At 31.5% G+C, this 25,032-nt stretch overlaps 2 protein-coding genes across 2 annotated transcripts; both read right to left on the bottom strand.

Annotated features, from left to right (window-relative positions):
* Positions 1 to 1,324: 1,324 nt before the first annotated feature.
* Positions 1,325 to 2,027, bottom strand: LOC107852019 (VQ motif-containing protein 10). Its single transcript, XM_016697060.2, has one exon. The coding sequence runs from the start codon at positions 1,921 to 1,923 to the stop codon at positions 1,528 to 1,530; it is 396 nt and encodes a 131-aa protein (XP_016552546.2). The 5' UTR covers positions 1,924 to 2,027; the 3' UTR covers positions 1,325 to 1,527.
* Positions 2,028 to 8,680: 6,653 nt separating this feature from the next.
* On the bottom strand, positions 8,681 to 17,759 carry LOC107852035 (polyadenylate-binding protein-interacting protein 9). The gene is made up of 10 exons (XM_016697088.2): positions 17,141 to 17,759; positions 15,506 to 15,616; positions 15,374 to 15,418; positions 12,103 to 12,175; positions 11,910 to 12,022; positions 11,711 to 11,770; positions 11,464 to 11,511; positions 11,312 to 11,380; positions 10,618 to 10,679; positions 8,681 to 8,993 (listed from the first exon to the last, which is right to left on the bottom strand). The coding sequence occupies exons 1-10, from the start codon at positions 17,480 to 17,482 to the stop codon at positions 8,936 to 8,938; spliced, it is 981 nt and encodes a 326-aa protein (XP_016552574.2). The 5' UTR covers positions 17,483 to 17,759; the 3' UTR covers positions 8,681 to 8,935.
* Positions 17,760 to 25,032: the final 7,273 nt, after the last annotated feature.

Raw genomic sequence — 25,032 nt, 5'->3', positions numbered from 1 at the left:
TCTCGTGCCGTCGCCGTTGCTCGCTCGCTCCACTTCAAGTTTGGATTTGAAAAATCGATGAGATCTATCATTTTAGACAAATTTTATTTGAAATTTGAAGAAGAAGTGAAATTTAATCCAAAGATCTGATAGAAATGTTTTACTCCATATGCGGGCGCATTTCGGATGCCATGCAAACTCATCTCGAAGGGATATGACCCTTCGAGGTAAAGGGCACACTGTTTCGCCCGGCTAAGTGATCTGCGCGCACACCTGGCGACCTGCGGCCACAGGTCCATTGCAGAAAACTACTGGAATTTGAACAGTGTTGCCTGCGGCCGCAGATCGGGCGCAGTTTCGGTACAGACTGGACGCAGGTGACGTGATTGTAGTGAAAAGGTGTCTTTTTCCAGAACCAATGTTTTCTTTCCGAAGGGACACATCTAGGCTATAAATACCTGACATATTCCTCATGTATACACATGATTTTTGACAAAAAAAAACAATCCTCTTCTCTTCAAAAACTCATTGTGATCATTAACCGTTGAGTGAGTTCGACGAATTCAATAATTTGAGGTACTGCTATTGTTGGATTGAAAGTCATTTTATCCTGGGAGGAATATCCATAACCTCAGTACTTGAGGAGGATTATTTCCTTAAGGACACTTCATGAATTCAGGGAACTTGACTTTAACTTTCTGTTTCATCTTACATCTGAAATTATAACACACTTCTTGGATAGATCATTTTTTATCTTGTGTTGAAACCTCAAGTTGCTCTTGACAAGTTTTGTTTTGAGCTTAGTTGAAGTGTATACTACATAACATACTGATTTTGTGTACCAGAAAACATTAAAATAACATAAGACACTTGAATCAAAACCGAATGAATAATTGTCAAGAATTAAATGAGGGAAATTTATTAAATTACACGAATATCCTTACCCATTCATGCCGATAAACTGAAAAAGTCTCGAAAACAGAAGAAATAATGGGGTAAAGTGAAAAAGAAAGAGATGTATAAATACAAAATGCTTCAAAATTTTTTAAAAAAGTACTTATTACTTATTATTTTCTTAGTGAAGTTGCTAATACCTTAAAATCAACACCTAAAATTCAAAACTAAAACATCAAAAATAGACTATCTGTTACTTCATTTTCTGGACATTGTTGGACTTTTTGCTCTTAAACCAAGTGTTATCCGGAATAGTCTCTCTACCTGATGTAGATATAAGATCCATATACATTTAAACTTCTCTAGACCTCACTTTGTGAGATTATACTTACGTTATTATTGTCGTAGAACATCAAAAGTAGAAGTTCAGAAAATTAAAAAAGAATAATTAACAAATTAATGAATGAATAAATCAAATAATGGTAGAAGTGTTTTAATACACCATGTATATTTCGAACTTCAAAAGCAGAAGTTCAGCCAGAAAATTAAAGAATGAATTGAACGAATTAGATAACAGTGAAAGCATTCTAACGTAACTCATCTGCATACATGCCTTTCTTGACCTCTCCATCTCATCAAAATACGTAAATTCTATCATCTCCAGACCCCGCCAACAGAATTATACTGAGTATGTTGCTGTTGTAATTCGTCAGCATAAACCCTAAGAAGGTCATCCAAAGGAGGCAACTCTTTGAACAGCTTGTCAATTTCATTAAACGACTTCAACCTCTCCAAACTCGAACCTCCACTACAAGCATTTCGACCTTCCCAATAATTACTACCACTATCGTGGCAGCTCCCGTTATAGGAAGCTGCCACGGGTGGTCTAGGCGGTGGAGGATGCAGACACTCTGTGTCCTCCACCGACACTGTAGAATTCTTACCGGTCAGTCTCTGGACGACCGATTTGAAACTACTAGCGTCCGTCTCTATGTATTGTGTGTTGATTATCACTACCTTTACTGGAACTGATCCTCCAACATTCGACATTTTTTTTTTTCTTTAATTAAATTGGAAATTGAATGTTTTGAATTTCTTTTTTGTGTTGCAGTTTGTTTGGTTAGAAAAGATAAGAAGTATGGTGTACATTTATAGAGGGGAAAAAAAAGGATATGGAAGTTTGTACGGAAAATAATTGAAGTTTAGTTTAATTTATTTTAATTACTATAACGTTGACCGTCACGTTGCTGTTTGGAAGGAATAGAGATTAAGTCAATTGTCAAAAGCACGCATTTGAGAAAAATGAAATTTTCCCGCACGATCCGGGAAATTGCATGGCTACTTGTTATAGAATAGCTAAAAAAAAAAAAAAAAGGGACATGTTTCTAGATTTAGAAATAATTTAATTTTAAAAAATATATTTTATCATTAATGAAATGATTTATGGACATATAAATATTTTAGACCATAAATTTTGAAAGTTTTTTTTTTTTTTCTGAAACTCCATATCAGGTCAAATTATATATATAAATTGAGACGGGGGAGTATATGTTATCAGTTTGCTGATGAAATTCTTTCCAATATGTATTGTTGTGGTATGATTACGATGTTAGAAGAAGTCTGAGGTTTGAGGTATGGAAAGGAAAAAAAATTATGATGGAGCGGGTCCTAAAAAATGGGATATATAATTCGTGAATTCTAACACAATTTTTTTTTATAAAAAGATGATTCATTATTCTGCATAGGATTTAAAATATAAAGATAAAATTTGAAATTTATAATCTGAAATGAGTTATAGATAGAGTCAGACCTCCCTATTTATCACAATCATTGTTTCTGTAAAATCAATTTATCGTTTATGTTATACTACTATACGTATATATATATATATATATATATATATATGTTATAACAACATTTTCCTGCAGCATTCTGATTTTCCCGTCAAACGATATTGTTACAAAAAAAATTGATTGCATTTGTGAGACTAAGATTTTAATTTTTTATTTTTTTTTGGAACAAATAAAAAGAAAATATGCATCATGTAAATTGGGATAGAAGAAATAATCAAGCGTTAAAAGACTTGGGCTACATGTTTTATACTCAGATTGTCTGTTAGACTGTTAATGAGACTTGCCTATATTATTTACAACATACTTTAGTGTAAAATCAATAAATTAGTATCACATCAAAAAGACCTTCATCACTAATCTTCTTCCTTCATCGTCGTCTCTTATTCACACCAAATTTCTCCCTAAATATCTGGAAGAAAAATAATTAAAAAAAAAAGTGTTCATACGATATTGAATTTGTCTTGGTCTTACAAAACCTAACTGCTTAAACTTGACCCCATAATATATGTTGTTGTAAACATATACACATCACTAGTACTAAACTATATACGTCCAATATTAATTTTGCATTGTATGGTTACTTTTTAGGTTAGTCCTCATCAATTATTGTACTCGTAGAATTTATGCCACAATACATGCGATGGCGGATCTATAGTTAAACTTTTGATGCTCCATCATTATACGAATTAGATATAATTATATAAAAAAATATATAAAATTTGGTTTAATATTTTGAAACACACCCAGTAAGTTAAGACATAGCTGAGTGCTTTAATTTTCAGGTAGAATCTTAAAGCTTTGAACATCAATATGTGTGTTCGAAAATCTTTTATGCACCCATCCGTAAGTACTGAGCCCGCCACTGAATCCATGTAGTGTTTTATACTATAAGATAAATATAGAATGAAAATACAAAATCAGTCATTATCAATTAAAACTATAAAATGACAAAATAACCCCTCATGTGTAGCAAATAATTTATTTATTTTTTGGTTAAAACTAAATCATATTATAGCAGTAGGTTTGTAATATAACAAACAAAAAAATGAACTACTAATGCATATAGCTTGCTTCTAAATCAAACAAACCTAAATTAAGTCTTTCTTCTTATATCTCCCTAAGTTACTGTAGATGTATTTGTAATAACTTATTTGCACCCAATATTTACATTAATTCTATGGACATATGACATGTGGTATGTTTGGAAATACACTTTTCTCACTTAATTAATCATAGATAATTTATACAATTTCTCACTTTATTGAATATTGCCCATTTAAAAATAATAAATTCATACAATTTTGGCGTATAATTATTATTTTTTAACTCTAGATATCCTAAGGAATTAGGATAGAAGCTAAAATGATTAAATAATGAAGGTACGTCGTGACCCACAAAGGTTGGTGTGGTGGTTCAGCACCTCACCCCTTAAGCAAGAGGTTGGGGATTCGATCCCCACCTCTTGTGAATGAAAAAAACTCTCTGGCCAGTTCCCTACCTCTTAGTGCGCTGACCGTAGAAACGGAAGATTAGTCTCACCACTGCCTGCTGTAGGGATACCTTGAAAAACAAAAAAAAAAAAAGGTACGTCGTTGGTTTCGTATAGTACCAAGTTGTGCATGCCAATTGCAACTTGTTCTTTATCTTTAAGGCTATACATATATATGTAGGGACAAATTACGTATCAGTTTAATAATTTATGTAGGGACAAATTACGTATCAGTTTAATAATTTGAAAATTAAATGGGTCAATGTTCATGTCAACTATGCTTCAATGTTTTAAATTAAGGCTATATTTTGCTTTAGTTGTACTTACGAGTTTTTCCATCAATCAAGCTGCAGTAATGCAATAACGTAAAAAAGATGAAAGGATGAGAGAGATCAATTTATCGACAATACTAATTCTTAATTATTTTCTATAACCATAAAATTAATAAGTTTTCTATTACATTTATATATGAGATTATCATATTCAAGATTTCAATATCGTTGTTGGTTTATGAGTACATGCATATACGTCGCCTTAAAATTTATTCTAGAAAAGGTCTTGAAATCTCCCTAATTAACATAATGAGATAAATCTGAACATAGAAGCGAGCACGTTTATTAAATAGGTTTTTTGATTGACGGGATAAGGTAGAATATTAGAATTGGAATATTTATATTTTGTTTCGTTAAAGATACAACTAATAATCTCAAAATAAATTTATGCGTCAAACTTAAATTCTTTTTTTTTTTTAATTCATTTGGAAGGGTAAAATAAATTAATCTAAAAATTATAATTTCTGACTAATATTTTTTCGCTAACCAAACTACCCCACTCTGACATAACCAAGTTGCACATGCATGCTGCCAAATGCAACTGGTTCTTTGTCTTTAAAAGGTTATACATATATTGACTATTCATAAGTCTTTGGCAAGGGGTCAACAAATGCCAATTGTCAACTTTACTTGATCAGTATCTCCACCCACCTTAAGTCATTAGTAAAATAAAATAATATTACGTTATACTAAAATTTCCGTTATATATATGCACAGAGTTTGAAGAAGGATCTACCATAAGCGTATATTATACGCAACTTTACGTACCTTACATTTCTGCAAAAAGTTATTTTCAAGGCTTGAACCACTGACCTTTAAATCATTAGTATTTTTTTTGTTTACATTTCTTCTCTCCTTTATGATATAGTTTATTTAAACTTTTATCTAACTACTCTGAATATGTAGTTTCCAAAAAAAAATACTTCTTCATTATCCAAACTTAAGTTCCTAGCGATCCTCGTTGTACTCTAATTGCTGCACTTACGTGGAGGGTCTTTCGAAAATATTCTCTCTACTGATCTACAAGGTAGTGGTCTGATCTACGTACACTCTACCCCAATGGCGGAGCCAAAAATCTTACCAAGGACGTTGACAAGTGAATATATGAACTAATCGAAGCCCAAAGGGGATTCGACATCTATTAAATAAACAAAAAAATAACTTTAATCATGTATATATAATATAACTTTTTGTCAAAAGGAGTTTGGATGAATCTCTATCTCAAGTGTAGCTCCGCCCTTGCTTTACCCTTTCCAGACCCTACTTGTGGAATTTTACTGATATATTTTGTTTTTTTTGTTGTTGTTACATTCTTACAAATTGTCCATTAGTCTACATTTTTATTTCTTGATAAAAATTGAATTTTATATACTCATTATCAGTCAGTATTTGTGCATATACGGACGAACGGAGTTGCGATATTAGGCATAAATGAATTGTGCGCCAAATATGAAAAAAATTAAATGAATTGTCGATTAGATGACAGTATAGAAATCATATACGGCCATACCTCTCTATAATAACAATTTTATGACTGTTGTAGTGAAGTATTGTTTTATATGTATATTGATATTTAATGTAAATCTCATTTAGCTGTTATAAACAAAGATATATGCAAAAAAAATAGTTAAATGATTTTGTCTAGCAAAAAGAAGGAATCTATTTTTTAACCAGTTTAACCAAAAATAAAAAATAAAATAGAAAGAATATGAATGTAAAAACATCTGTAGTCATTACTCGTGGGAGTCATAACCATAACTGACAGACACCATTAAATACAATTAGTTCCTTGTTTCGTCCTTAAAATTTACTACGCGTATGATATTAAGGATGATTATCATAAATATTATAATGTTATTTTATACCTAGTATATTTTTTACAAAATATTTGAATATAATTGTTACAGAGGAGTTATTTCACAAAATCATACAAATATAATGAATGTTGTCTTTGTTATAAATAAAATATTGTTTTAATAAAGTAAAATATAATATGAAAAATTAATCTTGAAGAAAATTAAGTCGTTATAGTGAAAAGTTATTATCATGAATGACGTTATAGAAAAATTTGATTCTACCTACAAAAACTGAATACCAACCATTTCACTAATCATAAAATGTGAGACAATGCTTGAAAGGAGAGAACTTATTTTCTAATCCTTCACAAATTTTTTTAAAACTTTTTTATGACTTTTTGACATAATTTTTTTTTTTTTTTACACATAAGAAATTTTAAGAAGTGGAGCTTGGAGTAACTAGTAAAGTTGCTGCCACGTAACCAGGAGGTCACGGGTTCAATCCTTGGAAACAACCTCGGGCAGAAATGCAAGGTAAGATTGCGTACAATACACTCTTGTAGTGAGGACCTTTCCCGAACACCGCGTATAGCAATAACTTTAGTACATCGGACAGTCCTATTTATAAAAAAATTTAAAAACTTATTATTTTCTGTTAATTTTGTAAGAGGTTAAGAGATCTCATTTTTACCGGGAAGGGTGATAGAGTGTTTCCAACCAAATTGCATCATTGGATTCTCCATGAGTTATTCTAGTCAACAACTTTGAATAATGAATTGTCAATTTTTATCAAATCAAAGATTATAAACAAGTGTCCATTAACTAATCAATGTAAAACATAAAAAGTAGAGGGCCTACAAGACCCTTTTTAGTTTCTCTGTAATTTTCTTATAATTAATTAATCCGTAGAGCTCAAGTGATAAAGACATTTACGTAGTAGCAAATTTGTCATCAATCATTTCTTGTACGGCAAATTTTCCAACACTCTTGGGGATCACGTGCTTGCTAAATTGTGCCATTTTTCTACGTTTGAGGCCAACAATATTCATACAAACCATTTGCTCAACTCCTTTTTAATTATTTTCTTCATTTTTCATAAGTCAATTTAACTAAATTTTAAATTAAAATTTAAATATTCAAAGACTAAGTAAAAGATACTTATAAATTACTATTTTTTTCTATTTGATTAAGAAATACATTTTAAAATATTAGTCCAAATTTGTATCATTTGACTTTAAAAATGAAAAGAAAACAAAACATTAAAAAGGAATGAAGAGAGTACAAAGTACCCGCCTGTTGGTCCTTTTCTATTCGTTTGTCTGATTTAACACGAAGTGGAGATGACATATAGAAAAATGTTTTTAAGAAAATATTTTATGTTTATTTGTCAAATATTAAGAAAATAAGTATGAAAATCACTTATATTCCGAGAAATTAATTTTCATGAAAAATATGTTGTTTCCTAGCAAATACATAAGTCCATTTTAGGAGAGAAAAACACCAAAAATATGAAGAACACGCTTGAAATTGAAATATACTATGTAGGAAAATATCTTAATTGAAGTTCCTTTAAGACCAAGCAAATACCTCACTTTCTAGATTAAGAAAAGTTGACATGAACTCCAAAATTTAATTTGTTAATCGTCAACGCCCTAGAGGTAATAGTGTGGACTGCTTACATTCTACCCTCCCCAGACCCCACTATGTGGGAATATGCTGGGTTTTTTGTTGTTGTTGTCAACGCCCAAATTTTCTTTCGAGATTATAACAAACACTTATTTTCTAGGACTAAAATGGAGCAACGTCACACATATGTGCTCGCAATATACAGAAGTTTCAAATGCATTCAATAGTCCAGAAACAAGTTATCCGGAGATTAGTAATTCATATTAAAATAACATTACAATCCCCAAATAACTATTTTGACAATGAGTTTACCGAAGTTTCCCAATCCGGTGTCCAATACTAACATTGGAGCCCCAACTAATCCAAATTCGAGCCGCGTAGGGCCTATTCGGGGAAATACACTTTCCCATAACTAGGACTCGAACCTCTAAGGGAGAAAGAACCCTATCCATGCAAATCTATTGATTTTTATTTAGACCATATATATATTTTATGAGATCCACTAAATATCTATAAATAGTCAACGTGAAACCAATTATATTATAGTGGTAACTTGTTGAGGTTACTATAAAAACCCATAAATTTCAAATTCTAGACTGGTTTCTGCACCGAACACTTTAGATCATAAATAAAAAAGGATTTCTTTAAAATGGTTATCAAAGATTGCCTTTCACGCCTCGAACCAAATACCATCAAGCATCAACTAGCAAGTGATTAATAAAAGCATAGTATAGAGAACTACTAAAATGTGGTGACATCTCTGTTAAAACTTTAGCTAAAAACAGGGTCAACAGTCATTTTCAGTAGTGATAAAAAGAGTTACCACGGGCTGAAAGGAAATGGGGGGACGAAAAAGATGGAAATTACTGAAACAGACATTTGTTTCGCGTTCCTATCGTGCCCTCAAGTCTTCCAAGAGGGCTTGTGCTCAACTCTCTCCAGACCTCGATAGCAACAACGGATTGCCTAATGCATCATGGAACGAGGAACTCGTGGCCTCACAGGTGTCTTTGAAGGACTCACCCTGCGGCAGTAGCAAACGTATAATGTTAGAAGAGACATTAATCATAAATAACATGTCATTCTCTTTGTAAAAGGAAAAACTGGTTAAAGAACGGAGCACGGGAAGTGGGGACTTTGAAGATGAGACCCTGTGATGCCTGTAGCTGAACGAGACTCAAGTGCAACTCAGTAGCCGTAAATGCTGTCCCATGCATAGTGCAAAAACACAAATAAGGTATATAGGGTGGGAAAGCCATTATGTCTAGTATGGGACTTTGAAGATGAGGCACTGTGATGCCTGTAGCTGAACGAGACTCAAGTGAAACTCAGTAGCCATAAATGCTGTCCAATGCATAGTGCAAAAAAACAAATAAGGTATATAGGGTGGGAAAGCCATTATGTCTAGTATTATGAATGGTACATGTATTTTTTTCGCTAATCCCTCTCACCCAACACAAGGCCCCCACACCTTCTTTTCTCCACTTTGTATATATTACTCCAATCACTGACACTTCACAACTGAATTTTCTTGGGATATCAGTGGTGGTGCTCTGCCAGCTTGCACGCCTTTGACTATTTTATCAGGCCATTGGTCCAGCCCACTACCACCATTGTCAAGATACTTTGTCAAACAGGTCTCGAGCAGATGGACTCATACCAAGTATTATAGCTGGAATTTAAACCTGGATCTCCAGGTTGGGACTCGTACGCATCAACCACTAGGCAATCTTCACGACCAAATGATCTTATATAATTACAAAAAATGTTACTCGGACTGACAATATTACACATTTCCAATCATTTCATCCTAACACTCAACTGATTGATATCTTTAAGCAGAGTACTTGTAGTTGGATATCCATTAACATTACCTACAATTTTACTTCTTTGCACCTATAACAGCTAAGGCTTCTAATGCTTTAAGACATTAATTAAGACTCTTAATGAATATTCTTTTCCATTCCAAAACATTTGTTCTATTTGCTTTCTACAAGTCAAACTAAGCGATTGAATTTTAAGTTATCAGCTCGTCATCTTGAAATAGAATAATTGTAACTTGTACTATTTTGTCTGTAGTTAAATATCTAAATTTTACTTTTAGATGTTTAATTTGACCCGAAAATGCTACTTATTTACGTAGGAGCTATAAATGTTTTGATCATTTTATGTTCATGAATGGTTCAGAATATTATGAAGATTTCCATCTTTGGACTGTAGAAGATGGAATTACTTTGATGGTTTGTATGTGTCCTTTTAATTCACTAATTAAATACCATTTCAGATACGTCATGGTACAGGATTCTTTGGACTACCAGATCAAACCTATCCAGCCAAATCCTCGAGAAGTGAAGGGTCTTTTTTGTTGGTGCAAAGGGAGTACCGACTGATATACAGTCTAGCATCTAGAATGCACTACTGCCTGTAACTGTAGCATGATTTTTGAGTTCCATTTTCAGATGACAGAAAGGTAGAAAGCAAGCGATCATAGTATATATTATGAGAAAGAGTGAGAAGAAGCTTTCGCAGTTTAAGGGGAACCTTAGAATACATGACTGTGGTGATTGGTACTTGGAGAAAAAAAGAACTAAACCAAGCTAAAAAGATGCAATATTAACTGGGATCGAAGACACTTCTAAGTAAGGTACCTGATGGGTTGGGATCCCAAAATCTGTCCACAACAGTCCAATGCCACAATTGCACTCTCAGCCTGCACATTTATCAAGTATCTGTTTACATGCAAAATTTACTCTACACATTGTTTTTAAGAACAGCCATCGAATTATATCTAGGGCATTTTTCTCCATTATATTCCTACACCTGTTTAGATCTTCAAAACGGAAATATTCAATATTATGCTGCAGTTTTTTGCAGGCCAACGTCTTTATATATAAAAGGGCAGCCCGGTGCACTAAAGCTACCGCTATGCGCGGTGTACGGGGAAGGGCCCCACCACAAGGGTGTATTGTACGCAGCCTTACCTTGCATTTCTGCCAGAGGCTGTTTCCAAGGCTTGAACCTGTGACCTCCTGGTCACATGGCAGCAACTTTACCAGTTACTCCAAGGCTCCCCTTCAACGTCTTTATATATACCACTGATAATTTATAGGAACTTGCTCTGGTCAATGGCGTCTACAGAGTGATGGTTGCCACATAAATAACAAGGGAAGGAAGTTTTTTTTCTTTTCTAAAAGATGGCGCTGACAATCCCACGGCACCAAAAACTGAAGTAAGGGGGAGTCTTCATCTAGCGACACTAAATTCTATAGGTGCGTGCAATATACCTGTTGATGCTACATCCCAAGTTAAACCCAAAGACAAAGGAACAGAAAATGAACATACCATAACAAATTCAACAAAAGCAATACGGGTAGAATGCACTTGATCCCCCAAAAGCCTAAGGCGAGACACCTGCAAAGAGAAGAGAAGCTTCAGCATCACTTCTTAAGTGAACATTCTTATACTTAATAAGAAGTTTCAGACATCGTACTAACCTCACCACATCTTGTTTCAAAGAAATTCTTGACATCAGCTTGCGAAACCTGTTCAGGATAGCGTACAATACATTAAACTTTCATATCAAAATAGAAAAGCTACCAGGAAGAGAAAAATATACAACCAGCAATAGAGTAACTGAGCCAGATGGTTATAACCAGTGCATCAGATACCGGTATCCCACAGAAATATGTACGAAAGAAGCATGCAATAACTTCAAAGGATTTCGAAGGCGAGAACTTATACCTTCTTATCAATATTTGTGCAGTAGACTGTCCTGGCACACATCTCACGCTCATCCTCAGACTGCACATAGCATGTACATATAATGGAAAACTAAGCATTTAGTTCCATGGCTTTACTTCTATAAGATGAGATAGAAACACAAGAAAATTATTTTCCGCTCCCTATACAAGTAAATAAAATGACACAGATTTGTGCATACCCTAGGAAGGAATGTAGGATTCACAGGTAGAATAGCAGTTTTTGATGGAAGGACCTTCAGAGGGGAGAAGCCTACTAGTGTCCCACAAAGATTAAGTGATGCTCCTGCTGAATCTGTTGGGATGAGTCCACAAGACAAGTTAGTTTTGAATGTTCAGCAGTACAAAGAAAAACTTCAAGCCCCTCCAACTTACATTCATCGGCGAATTCCACAAAGGCAAAGCGAAGGCGAGAGTGGGGATCACCACAAACTCTGCAGTCAACAACCTACAGAGCAAGCGTAGCCAAAAGAAAACAAACCAAAATTACAATCCTTTTTTTTAAAATATAGAAATAACACAATTTCACTCCCATAGATATCCCATGCAACTTTTCACCAAACCACAATATGAATTAATGGCAGTCTAACTTGAGAAAGAAATGAGGATTTAGAAGTCAAGAACACAAATAAACAGCTCTGCTGCACACTGGGGAATATGCCTTAAATCTCGAAACAATTCAATTATGTCAAAATGGCATGAAACTTCGCAAATCAAGATGAAACTAATCCAACTATGTCAAACAAGAAAATGACCATTCACCAATGATTCCCAGACTGACCAACAAGCAACTCAATCTGGATTTCCATACAAAGCTAACTTTTTGTAGGACAGTTCAAAACAAGTGTACGACATATCAATTCTCATGATAGGCACCTTTGGAAAGACAAAACAATGAAATGGATAATGGAATTTGCAGGGCAAAAGTCTTAAGCTAACCAGATTACATAGTAAAACAAACCATGAACAAAACAGGGCTCTTCAATTGATGATGGAAGTTAGGAGACAAAAATCAAGTATTTACATATATTAATTCACGTAATCTTTAACCAGAATAAGCATCAGCACGCATTGCTAGAGTGTATAAGACAACTTTAAGCACGTATGACGTAACTGTGACACTAAAGTGAAAAAAAAGGATCTACAAGGAATGTCCACCTTCCGTCACATTCCAGAAACCAAAGAAAGAAAATAAAAGAGAAAAAACAAGCAAAGTAGTTCCCTTTCGAGAGAAGGACCTTGTAGTTCAAAACATTAATAACTACTTGCTTCTGTATATTGTAACTTTCTTTAGAGTCTTCCTAATGTACAGATTTAAGTAAAGGTGTAAGATGTACATAGAGGATATCCAAAAACTGTCAGCCAAAAAAAAATAATAATAAAACCAAAATCTAGTCGGAGATGCAAGATGCAAGTGGAAGAACAATAGGATCGTGGTACTTTGTATAATTTTCCAATATTTTGCGTTCTTCTTCACATGCTTCTTAATTAGTAACTGGCCCTCCGATATAGGTTATTTTATTAATTTTATGGCAGCAACAACCTTACTGTTAATATTAATAGTCTACATCTTATGTGTTTAGTCAACCAAAGTAACTTTTTTTAAAGGAAAGTTCGAATCCAACTTATGACTTGTCGTAGAAGTCAAACAATTGAAGTGTCCTTGGTGTTCAGAAATCAGCCTAGGGAGAATATAAGAGTGGGCAGCGTATAGCCGTCTTATGGTAAACTACTTATAATATGAATTAATCTATTGATTGTGTTGAAATTATTAGTTTTGGCTTGCTATGTTGCTTGGACTCTCTAAAAATGATGATGTACAAGTGCAGATCCTCCAAAATGCATTACTTTTTGAGGATTCTGCATGCAATCGGCATTTTTGGAGTGCTAAAGAAGAATAGTTTGCTTGTTTAGACTTCTGATTTCTTTTTGTATCTCCTCATTTCAGCTTCCTCTTTCAAAATGCATTACTTTTTAAGGATTCTGCATGCACTCGGCATTTTTGGTGTCCAACCAGAATAGTTTGCTTGTGCATTTACCAGCGTTACCTTTAGGCTTCTGCTTTCTTTTTGTATCTCCTCATCTTCCTCTTTCTCATGCTTGTCCAGAATTTCTTAGGGGAGCTAGACTGACAGCAACTACTTTAAGATGCAGCAACTATTTAACTCTAGCAAGCTGATGGAGAATTTGAGGAAGAATTTTGAGCTACCCTTTTGATTCTGAATTGGGATGACCAGAAAATGAACACATAATACCTGATCCCAGTCAACATTCACTTTGCAATACCGTTTTTGACTCTCAGTGGGGATTGAGAAGAAAATAAGTACCTCAGCTTGGCCAATGTTTCCGGATATTACGCACAATGTCATTTTGCTAATCCCCCACAGCCAAGAGATAGAACTCTGCCAAAGCTGGCCAGAAGGTATGTTTGCTGCATACAACAACAACAACAACAACAAGCCCAGTGTATTCCCACTTAGTGGGGTCTGGGGGGGGTAAGATGTACGCAGTCCATACCTCTACCTCTGATGAAGTAGAAAGGCTGTTTCCGAAAGACCCCCGGCTCAAGTTACGAGATATCAAACAAACACATAGTACAGCACAGAAGCAGATGACATAACATAGATACTGCAGCCATAAGGAATATAAAACAGAGTAAAGCAGGAATGCAGGAATATAAAGCAGAGGAAAGCACACAGATTCGTAACACACATGGAACACGGAACACGGAACAGAACATTGAATACGGAATCATACCAGGAATACACCCCCACCAATTACCTCCCTACATTAGCGACCCGAACAGGCCCTAATCCTCTGCCGTAATTCGCGTCTTCCAGACCTTCCTATCTAGGGTCATGTCCTCGGTAAGCTGTAACTGTTCCATGTCCCGCCTAATCACCTCACCCCAGTACTTCTTCGGTCTACCCCTACCCCGTCTAAAACCATCCAACGCTAGCCTCTCACACCTACGGACCGGGGCATCCATGCCCCTCCTCTTCACGTGTCCGAACCATCTCAATCGTGCTTCCCGCATCTTACACTCCACTGAAGTCACATCAACCTTCTCCCGGATAGTCTCATTCCGAGCTCTATCCCTTCGGGTCAGTCCACACATCCAGCGCAACATCTGCATTTCTGCCAACCCAGTATGTTTGCTGCATGACAGCAGTAATTTGAAGCCAGCACCACTAGGCATCACTATGTCAATGATCAAGATATTTCGACAACACTAATGTGTTAAGCAACCTGACAATTAATGCTAATCATAGCTCATACGTCAATGATCAAGATGTTTCAACGATACTAATGTGTTAAGCAACCTGACAATTAATGATAATCACAGCTCGTAAGTCGTAATATTAGACAGTCTAAAGGTTACTGCTTATTTGCAGGTCACGGAACTTCATCGTCCTATAAAATGCAGATAGAGCAACAAACTTGGACTCGAGGCCTATAATACAAGTAAAACACATTCTATAGGCACCCCAAGATAAGGATTTTCATCTGCTAAAGCTTGAAACTCAGCACATTAATTGTTTTGATGTTACTCCAAAAATTGAAAAAGGCAGTACCTTGCACTTAAAGCACTCAAGCATCTAATATAATGAACCACAATGATGGCGAGAAGAGCATTGTCACTTACTTGTCCATAAGCGCTAAATAATGCAGCAAGACGCTCTTCCGTTATCTGTGAGGCAAAGTCAAAAAGAGGAATGTGGTAAATACAAAATACAGAACATTAATCAAATATTAATGGGCATCCATCCTTACGTACATTGTGATCGATGTCAGAAACATATACTGTTCTCCTAATGCTATCTTCTCTTTGAGCCCTTAAAGCTCTATTGTTCATTCTTCTTCTGCCCTGGTTACAGCTGTTACCTCTCTGTGGACATTAGACATAAAAATTAGGGAAGAGTCGGCTTGCTGAATTAAGCAGTCAAAATCACTTCCAAAATGGCGAATTGAAATTTCCAATTCGCGAGGGTATTTACGAAATCTTGGTAATTATGATCTGAAGCGCGATCCCCGAATTGATAATTGTGGAAGGTTGAACTTTTCTATTTATGAAAGTAAATAAATATTATGGCCAGACAGAACTTTTAATGAGGACAAGATTTGAAGCTATGGTAGAATTGTTCCTTTGGTGACTTGTGCGTCACGGATTCGCAACTTGAAAATCAGCTTCCACAGCCTCTTTGCAGAGGTGCAACGGAAGGACGCTTAAAACATCCACCAAAATTCCTCCAGTCCAACACTTCTAATCCAAATTATACGAAAATGACAAATTTATTCCTGACATCTGGCGAGCATATCGAAAGGTTTGATCCGAGTACCGCTCAGACCACCAAACTTGATGAAAATTTACCACTCACAAGTGGACATTGGGATCAAAAAAGACAAATTCCACCACATTCACAACAATGCAAAAAAGCATTTATTCATGTTTTACCAGTTAAGCATCCACAACAATTCTATTAAACAGAAGTCAACGATACTAACACAAATACACAGTCCATACCACTACCTCATACCACTACCTCAGATGAAGGAGAGAGGTTGTTTCCAATAGAACCCCGGCTCACGACAAAAAAGTATAAGGAAACGTAATAAAAACCAAAAAAGATGGACTAACACACCAATATAGAATAACAGAAAACAAGACACCCACAGCGCAGAACTATAAACATGCCAGCGATACTAATAACTAACTCAATTTCAAATTTTTGTTAATGATGAAGGGAATGTAAGCAACTAATTACTAAAGGAAGAGCCAACAATCAACTTTGACAAGAAAGCTTCAGAATCCAAAAGTCCCTCTTACTTTGAAATCCAGCTTCTACATTCATTCAAACTACCCCTGCTAAATGATCAATGCCCCAAAGCATGAATCTTTCCACAACAAATTATTCGCCAGACTGATTACCAAATATAACACGCAGGATTAATAATCCTTCTGAAATCTCCAAGAATCATTTTTTACCAAAGAAACAATGAGATTTTCAAACAAAATTGTTACAAGCAGCTCTATTTTCCATATTTCAAACAGCACATTGACTAACAACCTCATAAAAAACATTAAATTAAAAGAAAATCATTAAAAAAACAGTCTTTTTGACAAATAAAAATAAAACAGACTTCAAAAACAAAACTTGCAAACTGCAAAAACACTTGGAACCAAATGCACGAGGAATGTTAATAGCTCAATTGGTTGGCTACCTCAACTTAATTATATCAGAATTTCAATTTTATCAAGTGAAATCAAGAAACTAATAATTCTCCAATTCATAAAATGATCAACCAAATACAAGGGTAAACTCTCACATTATTTCTTACAAAAAAAATATCAACCTAATACACAAAATCAACAAAATGAAATTTAACATCACAACAATTGTTCAACCATTACCTTTCCATTATTGCGAGAATCATCAGTACCACCAACAATCTTCATAACAGGCATCATAAAGTTGTTCAAAAGCATTTGATCACCATGATAATTATTATTATTACTACTATAACAATAAGAAGGAACAAACTCTTTTGCCTGTGGATTCAACTTGAGTTTCTTCAACATGTTAACTATATCTTCCATTTTATATTCAGATTTTGCAACATCCTTATAATCCTTCACCTCACTGTTAACAACAACTACAGATTCAGAATTCACATTTTGTTGTTCCGAATTCAACGACTCAGATTTGGTACCAGCAGCCGAACCCGACTCAATCACTGCTGTCTCCGCAGCCATGGAAATGCAACCCAAAAATACGCAAAAATATATAAAAAAAAATACTCAAAATTTACAGGAAAAAATATAGATACAGAATTTTGTAATTTAATTATGTGCAAAAATTATGATCGAGCGAAATTTAATTAGTGAAAACCGACTGAGTTTTTTGGGTTAACAAAATTTTGATGAGAATGGAAGTGTGTGTGTGAGAGAGAGTGTGTGTGTGTGATTTTATGGAAAATACGAGAAGGGAGGTTTGGGTTTTTGGAATTTAGCTCAACATTGTTTATGTTGTGTTTTGAGGGGAGAAGAGAGGGAGGCGGAGTCCGAATTTAAAGTTTATAGTTTCTGAGTTTTAGTTAATTAGAGTTGTTGGGTTCTAAATTAATAATTTCTTTTTTAGGGTAAACAAAATAAATTGTGATAGTTTGAAGCTTAATTATAGAAAATTTTTATAATTTGAATAATTATTGAAAATTTTAATTTTGGATTTGTTAAAATACATAATTAGCTCTCGATATATTCAACGAATATATTTTTTCCTTTATAATAATACATAATTAGTTCTTGATATGTTTATTTCGATTTTGGGTCTATCAAGATACATAATACATCCAACAAAAATATTTTTTTTTCTAAAGGTACATTATTATCGCCCAATATATTTTTTTAGATTTTGAGTTTATCGAAATACATAATTAGCTCCCGATACATCTAACGATGATACATAATTAGTTGATATTTTTATAATTATTTTGTTAGGGAGAGAATTTGTGTAAATATGATAAGTTAAAGTGTATGTTTATGTTTATGTTATTTTTACTTATTCAACTTGGGGATGTTATTATGGAGCAATAAGTAGAGTGATAGTTTTATTATATTACCTTTTTAGTGTTGATATAATTAATTTAATGTTTTAAGAAATACATTAAAACTGATAATGATTTGGATAAATTATGAATTAAATTAATAATTTGTTGAATTTATAAAATAATCGATAATTTACCATGAGGGCTGATTTGGATGGAAACAAGTTAGGGTAGGATTAGTTATTTCATGTTTGAGATAAAAATAATACTATAATTTTAAAATAATTAATTTTAAGATATTTCATGTATTTTATCTTAAACATGGATAAGCTGTTCTTAAAACGAGCCCTGGTTCCTAATTTATCCTCATTCTATGCATTTCCTAGTATATTGAATTTACTATATTCAAATGATAATATAATATAATAATTATTCTATTTACTAGTACTTCTATAGGGCAAGTTAAGTCAAATATTGAATAAGTAAAAATAAATAAAAGAAGTCTTCAATTTAAAAATAAAAAGTCGAACTAATAACATATAACTAGTGAAATCTTACAAGTGGAATATAAAAAAAGTAAAGTGATTATAAATCTTATCCATACATTGCTGGAATAGACATCCTATTTTTAAAAAACCTTTTACTCAAATACAACAAAAAATATAAAAAAGAAATTGAATCCAATCTATTAATTTGATGAACATATGACCAAAGAGCTAGCTTTATTCCTGTGACAACATGGTGCTAATATGCGATGGTATGTATAAAGAATTAGAAGCAAATAAGAAAATATACAATGTCACCCTCTTAAAATTATTATTGAAAATTGAAAGCTAATTAATTAAGCAAATATATGTCAAAAAGCAAATAAAAAATCACAATCATAATATTTTTTTAAAAAATATTAGTTTGGAAAGATGCAATCAAGGAAATGAAATTTTGCTTCTGATTGTTTTTTTTTTTTTTGGTTTCCCAAGGCATCCCCACAGCCGATAGCCTTAAAACTAATCCTTCGTTCCTCGGTCAGCTTATTTTGCGGTAGGAAACTGGCCACAGAGTTTGCTTCTGATTGATTTAAGAAATGCAACTTCTGAAAGATTTTGTATTTCTACTTACTATATTTTGATAAGCAAAAATCTACATTAATTTAAATACACAAAAATCTACAATAATTTAAATCGTGTCAGAATAAGTTCACTAAAAAGAACCCTAAAAGTTATCTAATCTCGACATGAATTCAATGCAATAGTGAACACAAATCTATTGCATTCTTGGTGGATTGTGCTGTTTTTTTGTTTGTTTTTTTTTTTGGAAAAATAACTTAAATTTTTAAAGTTTGAAGCTTAATTATAAATTTTTTAATATTTTGCATAATTATTAAAATTCTCAATTTTGGGTTTGTCGAAATACATATTAGCTCCTTATACATCCAAAGAAGATACATTTTTCTTTGTAAATATGTATAATTAACTCCCGATATATTTTTTAATTTTGAGTTTGTCGAGATACATAATTAGCTCCCGATACATCTAATGAAGATGTATAATTAATTAAAACTTTTATAGTTACTTTATAAGAATGAGAATTTATGTAAATATATTAAGTGAAGATGTATATTTATGATATTTTTTTTAGGGTATACATACAAACCAAATATATATCAATATGTGCAGAAAATGTTGGTGTGTATAAATGTAATTAGAGTCCCGATTAACAGTGCTCCAACTAAAGTTTTCTCTGTATCAGGGTCGAATCCTCGACCTTTGATTAAGAATAGAGCAGCCTCATTCACTCCATCACAAACGGTAAAGAATGATTTTGGTTACTTTATGATGTATTTTGGATAGGATGCTATTAAATGGCCATAATTTTTTGGCCATAAAATGTACAAAGACCATACTAACCTTTTGCTTAAATAAAAAAAAATTAATATTAAATGCAACTAAAATTTATGTGGAATAAGTTATTACTATCATTAAATGTGAAAGAAAATTAAATTAACTTTACTATGTGGGACCCACCTAACTTCATTCATTGCATTTTCATCCTTCTCCCTCAATCTTCAATTTAGTCTTTTTTTTTTTTTAAATCAAAATTTAAAACTAGTTTTATTACTACATTGATCATAATTATTTAAAATATTTTTTAGAAAAGTTCATCAATGATTATTAATATATTGATCATAATCCTTTAAAATATTTTTAGAAAAAGTTCATCTATGATTAACTAATTTTTAACTTATCACAATAATAAATTTATTATTATATAAAAGTCATTCAACTCTAAAGTTTATCACATTTTTTTAAAATATTAGCTAGGGTTGATAAATATGAACAATATAATTTTATAATGTGTCGGTGTTTATTATATTTAAAATATTTTGAATTTTGATTACCAATATTGAAATATTTTGAAATTAGACTTACAAAATTAAAAAAAATATTTAAATATAATAATTAATAAAATTATTTAATTAGAATACATATTTTTTGCCATAATTTTTTGACCCAAAAATGGCCATAAATGTATAAAGACTATACTAAACTTTTCCTTTAAAAAAATAAATAAATCTTTACTATCTTCTAAATTCAAGAAGTTAAATATAACAAAAATTTATATTGAATAAATTATGACTATCATCAACTATGAAAGAGGAATATTTATTTAACTTTAAAATGGGAGACCACGTTAATTTCACCTTCTATCCAATCACACCCTCCCTTTTCGTCCTTCTCCCTCAATTTCTCTTTAGTCTTTCTTTTTTTAATTGAAATTTAAAACTAATATTATTATATATTGATCATAATTCTTTAAAATATTTTTGGATAAAGGCATTAGTGGTTAACCAAATTTTGAATTTATCACAGAAATTTATTTATTTATTAATTATATAAAAGTCATTTCATTCTAAAGTTTATCACAAAAGTGTTTTTCTTAAAACATTAACTAGATTCAACGAATATGAAAAATATGATTTTTATAATGTGTCAATGTTTATCATGTCTAAAATATTTTGAATTGTGATTATCATTATTAAAATATTTTCAAATCAGACTTATAAATTATTTAATTATAGTTTAAATCTATTAAAATATCATGATTAATTAAAACTATTTAATTAGAGGATATATTAATAGTGAATATAAGTAATATTCACAAGTTATCAAACTACCGTAATATAGAGGTACAAAATAACAATAATAATGTGTCTTGATATCTTTAGTTGTTGTTAACTAGGGTCCACAAATGTGAATTTTGTGATTTTCACAATTTCTATAATGTGTCAATATCTATTATGTGTATAATGATTTGAATTTTGACTGCCGTTAATGAAATATATTAAATTATATTTAACATTTATCTAAATATATATCTTAAATTTTATTTAAATATAGTATTACTTAATTAGAGATCCTATTAATAACAAAAATAAATTATAATTTACAAATTATAAAATCGACGTAACATAAGGACGTAAGACGACAACATTAATGCATGACTCTCATGAGTTGTTGTTAACTAGGATCAAAATATGTGAACTATACGATTTTTATAATATGTGGATGTCTCTCATGTTTAAAGTGTTTTGAATTTTGACTGTCGATATTGAAATATTTTAAAATTATATTTAAAAATAATTGTAATACAATTTAAATTTATTTAAATATAAAATTTAATAAAATTACTTAATTAAAGGACATATTCATAAAAATTATCAGTAATGATTCACAAATTATCAAATCAGCATAACCTAAGGGTCTAAGGCTACAACATTAATGCGTCTTGATATCTAGAGTTGTTGTTAACTAGGGTCAACACATGTGAACTGTATAATTTTTAGGATTCTATAATGTGTTGACATCTATTATGTCTAAAGTGTGTTTGAAATTTTGACTGTATTATTCAAATTATTTAAATATATGGTTTAAATTTATTGCAAGTTGGCTCAGACACCACGACTATAAAAAATAATTTAAAAATAATTAATAATTAGAGGTCATATTACTAACATATATAAATGATAATTCGCAAGTTATCAAATCGGCGTAACACGAGAGCATAAGCCCCCACAACACCAGCGGTAGACTTTTTAGGATTGTTGTTAACTAGATTGACACACATGAACTATATCAGGTTTATGATTTCTATAATGTGTTGATGTCCACCATGTCTAAAGTAAGACTCGTATTTGATAGAAACTAACCCTTATAAATGATACTAGATTGATATTCATGATACATATATTATTTATTAAAAATATATTAATATATATATATATATTTATAAATAATATTATAAAAATAATTGATTCATGTTTTTTGATATTTTTTTATGACCCACGTAATTTAATTCAAAAGAAAAGAAAATATGAATCTATAACCTTGTTCAACAATAAAATTCTATTTTAATTCAATAATTAAAATAATAGTGTAGTTAATCAGTTATGCTAGATGAAGAAATAAATAAATAAATTAATAATAATGAAAATACGTGGCATAACATAAAATTACAAGAAGTAATGATTGACAAATAAAAAGAAAGGAAATGGAACATAAATAATGTAAAATAAACAAAATAAAAGTAAAAAGCAAAAACTAAAATAGTAATAAAAAAATCAAATGATGAAAGAGGCTAAATATTCATGCGACACCTTTTGTTTCGGATAGAAATTGATGAAAGAGGCTACATTGTTATTTTTTCCTTTTATTTTTAATTTGGAAATAATTTAAAATAAAAAGTTAGTAAATGTATAATTTATTTATTTGATAAAATAATTTTTTTGTATCCAATGAATGTAATATGAAATGATACAAATTATTTAACAGGATAAACCAACTGTTAGTAATAATTTGTTTTCACTTTAAATACTTAAGTTATTTGTAATTTTATTTAAATGTAATATTTTATTTTATTCTTTCACTTTAAAATGATTTTATACATAATTTTTTAAAATGTTTAAAAATAGGTATAATATTGCGGAAAGTATAGGTGTAAGATTTTTATAATATAGCATATTTATGCTTGATTTTCATAATTGGGGTTGACACTTATAAATTGTATAATTTTCGTGATTTCTATAATATGTCAATGTCTATCATAACTAAAGTACTTTGAATTTTGAGAGTTGCTATTGAAATATTTAAAAGTTATATTTAAAAAAAATTAACTATATAGTTTAAATTTTATTCAAGCATAATAATTTATAAAATTACTTATTAGAGCTCATATTAATAGAAAATTTAAATAATGATTCATAAGTTGTCAAATTCGCAAAAAATAAGGACACAAAAACTACAATATTAATTTGTTAGTACTCTCCTAGGTCGTTGTTAACTAGGTTGAACAAACTTCTTTGAAAAAAGATTTCAAAAATACAATACTAAATTTATATTGTGCCTACATAGTGATTAATTTTTTTATCATAAAATCAAACACTAAGTTTCATCACAATAATATATTTGCCGATCTAATTAAATTATATTTTTAATTAACTAATTATAACCGATTCAAATAAAATTTTGCGTTTTAACTTAAGTTTTATCTTGATCAGATATTTTGATAATTGTTATGACTCTCAAATATTATTTATTGGAATAATACTTTTATGGTCTATTATTAAATTGAATTAACTAGTAATTACTGCAAATGTAATTATTGTTAATTGAACAAGGATTAATAACTGAACATAATAATTATAAAAGTGTATCTATACAATAATTTACATCTAAATAAATGGATAATTAAATTTAATTGATTTTGATCAACTAATTATATTAATTTTAAACAAATTAATTTCACTAAGTATTGCGTTATGTTTGTTCGATAATAATACCTTTATTGTAATTGCGTCGATAGAAGTTCAGTAATTTGAAATGAAATCTATGTAAGAAATTATAGTCAATTTTTGGATGAAAGAAAACCTCTTTATAAAGGGCAAAATGAATAAATTAAATTTCATTTTTTGACTTAATTATCGATTAGAAGATTTAGCTTGTATAAATTATTATTGATTTGATACCAATAATGAGCTATATCAGTATCTAAAGCGCGCACACACACACACACACACACACACACACACACACACACACACACATATATATATATATATATATATATAAGGAATACTTATTCCTCTTATTTGTTTTAGAGTAAAGTACTACTTCTAACTTACTGCAAAGTGAAAATTTTTTTTGGCTTAATAATCATTTTGTCTTAATTAACCCTTAACTATATTTTCGGATTTAGTCTTCTACGATAAATTATGACATAAGTGTCACATTGAGTGGTTAAACCATTCTAATTGTTTTTTGGTTCCTATTTCAAAAATAGCTGAACGGGGACAAACTCGAATCACTCCAAATGGGAGTTCTGGATGTCGAGCAAAGAAACGAAGTGAAAGAGGACGTCACCGAAGGACATGTTTTCGAGGTCGTGAGATCATACGAAATGGAGCCCCAGAACAACACAAAATCTATTACGAAATGAGAGGGCTATACGAAGGGAAAGACAAAAGAAATTGAAAGAGTTCAAGTCTTTCAAGATGTCACCTAACATTAGTGTTGCTAGTTTTATACATCTGTTTGAGATGAAACGTGTAGAACTAGAAAACTATGTAGAAATCTCGGATTGGGAAGCATTATCTGTTTTAGCAAATTCTCTCCGTGACCCTTGGGGCGGGAGATTAATTGATGCTTACCACGAGATTTGGCCTAGCGGGCCTTTTTGGGTGTACATAAGTCATCTAGAATATTTATG

Source organism: Capsicum annuum, chromosome 7, assembly GCF_002878395.1.
Source record: "Capsicum annuum cultivar UCD-10X-F1 chromosome 7, UCD10Xv1.1, whole genome shotgun sequence".
NCBI classification, from domain to species: domain Eukaryota; kingdom Viridiplantae; phylum Streptophyta; class Magnoliopsida; order Solanales; family Solanaceae; genus Capsicum; species Capsicum annuum.
This window is presented reverse-complemented; position numbering and strand designations above follow the sequence as displayed.

Excerpts from the sequence above, each read along its gene's own strand:
- LOC107852035 (XM_016697088.2), bottom strand. The coding sequence starts at position 17,482 with ATGGCTGCGGAGACAGCAGTGATTGAGTCGGGTTCGGCTGCTGGTACC. Across the intron at positions 11,512-11,710 it reads GCACAAATATTGATAAGAAG|GTTTCGCAAGCTGATGTCAA; the intron begins GTATAAGTTCTC and ends TATCCTGAACAG. Across the intron at positions 8,994-10,617 it reads TTGGGATCCCAACCCATCAG|GGTGAGTCCTTCAAAGACAC; the intron begins GTACCTTACTTA and ends CTACTGCCGCAG.
- LOC107852019 (XM_016697060.2), bottom strand. The coding sequence starts at position 1,923 with ATGTCGAATGTTGGAGGATCAGTTCCAGTAAAGGTAGTGATAATCAAC.